At 60.2% G+C, this 1,048-nt stretch overlaps 1 protein-coding gene across 1 annotated transcript in view; it reads right to left on the bottom strand.

Annotated features, from left to right (window-relative positions):
- wdr46 (WD repeat domain 46) overlaps positions 1-1,048 on the bottom strand; it is a gene marked incomplete at its 5' end in the record, with an annotated part of 10,245 nt that overhangs the window by 1,787 nt on the left and 7,410 nt on the right. Inside the window, one exon of the mRNA XM_048594050.1 lies at positions 448-561. Within this exon, the coding sequence (XP_048450007.1) occupies positions 448-561 (114 nt within the window). The remainder of the gene's footprint in view (positions 1-447; positions 562-1,048) is intronic.

Genomic DNA, 1,048 nt, shown 5'->3' with positions numbered 1-1,048 from the left:
CGGACACCCCTTCCCCTGCCCATTCTCCCCCCCTCACTGATGCCCCACCTGTCCCCCTACCCCTCCCTCACTCACTGACTGACTCCCCGATTGAGCCCCTGCCCCTCCCTCATTGAGACTCCTCCTCAATGCCCCTCGCCCTCTCACTGAATCTCCCCTTCCCATCCCTCTCTTACTGAACACCTCTTCCCTGCTCCTAACTGTCTGTCATTAACCACCCTGATCTGCCCTCACACTCTCATTGACCCCCCCCCCCCCCGGCCCCCCTCCCACCCCCCACCCCCCCCTCCCCCCCCCCCCCCCCTCCCCCCCCCCCCCCCTCTGACCCCTCCCCCCCTCCCTCACTGACCTCCCTCCCTTTCTGACTCCTCTCCCCACCCCGTTGTCACTAAATCCCACCCTCCACTGGGGAGGGGCTGGCGTGACCCTCTCTGAACAGACACTCACCCTCTGCTCAGCGACAGCCACCTTCCTTTTCCGTCTCTCGATACTTTTCGCTGAACTCCTGCCTTTCATCTTCCGCTTGGGCTCAAACTTCTCCCTTTGGGACGGATCGAAACCCTACAGGTGGTGGTTAAACAGGGAACAGGTATTTAACCAGTAACGGGGCAGGGTGCACAGGGTTGGTGGAGGGGGGGGGGGGGAAGATGGCACAGTGCAGGGGGTGGGGGGGGTGGAAGGACAGCACTAAGAACGTGAGAGCTCCCAGCACAGGGACAAGTGCTGCCAGACCAGGAGAAACTGACGGACATACAGGATCTGTGGACAGAAAACAGAAGTAACCTTCCAACTCCAGGGATCCTTCTGCAGAAGCCAACCCGAAACGTTAACCCTGATTTCTCTCCACAGACGCTGCCAGACCTGCCGAGCTCTTCCAGCAATTTGTTTTTGTTTCTGATTTGCAGCATCTGCAGTTCTTTCGGTTTTTGTTCAAAATATCACTGCAGTTCCTACGCAGACTGACCCTCATCCAGGGCTGACAGAGAACAGAGGGTCGGCGCCGCGCTGTCGGAGGGTCGGCGCCGAGGGAGCGCCGCGCTGTCGGAGG

This window comes from Rhincodon typus, unplaced genomic scaffold (genome assembly GCF_021869965.1).
Source record: "Rhincodon typus isolate 14 unplaced genomic scaffold, sRhiTyp1.1 hic_rhity00005540, whole genome shotgun sequence".
In the NCBI taxonomy this organism is placed as follows: domain Eukaryota; kingdom Metazoa; phylum Chordata; class Chondrichthyes; order Orectolobiformes; family Rhincodontidae; genus Rhincodon; species Rhincodon typus.
This window is presented reverse-complemented; position numbering and strand designations above follow the sequence as displayed.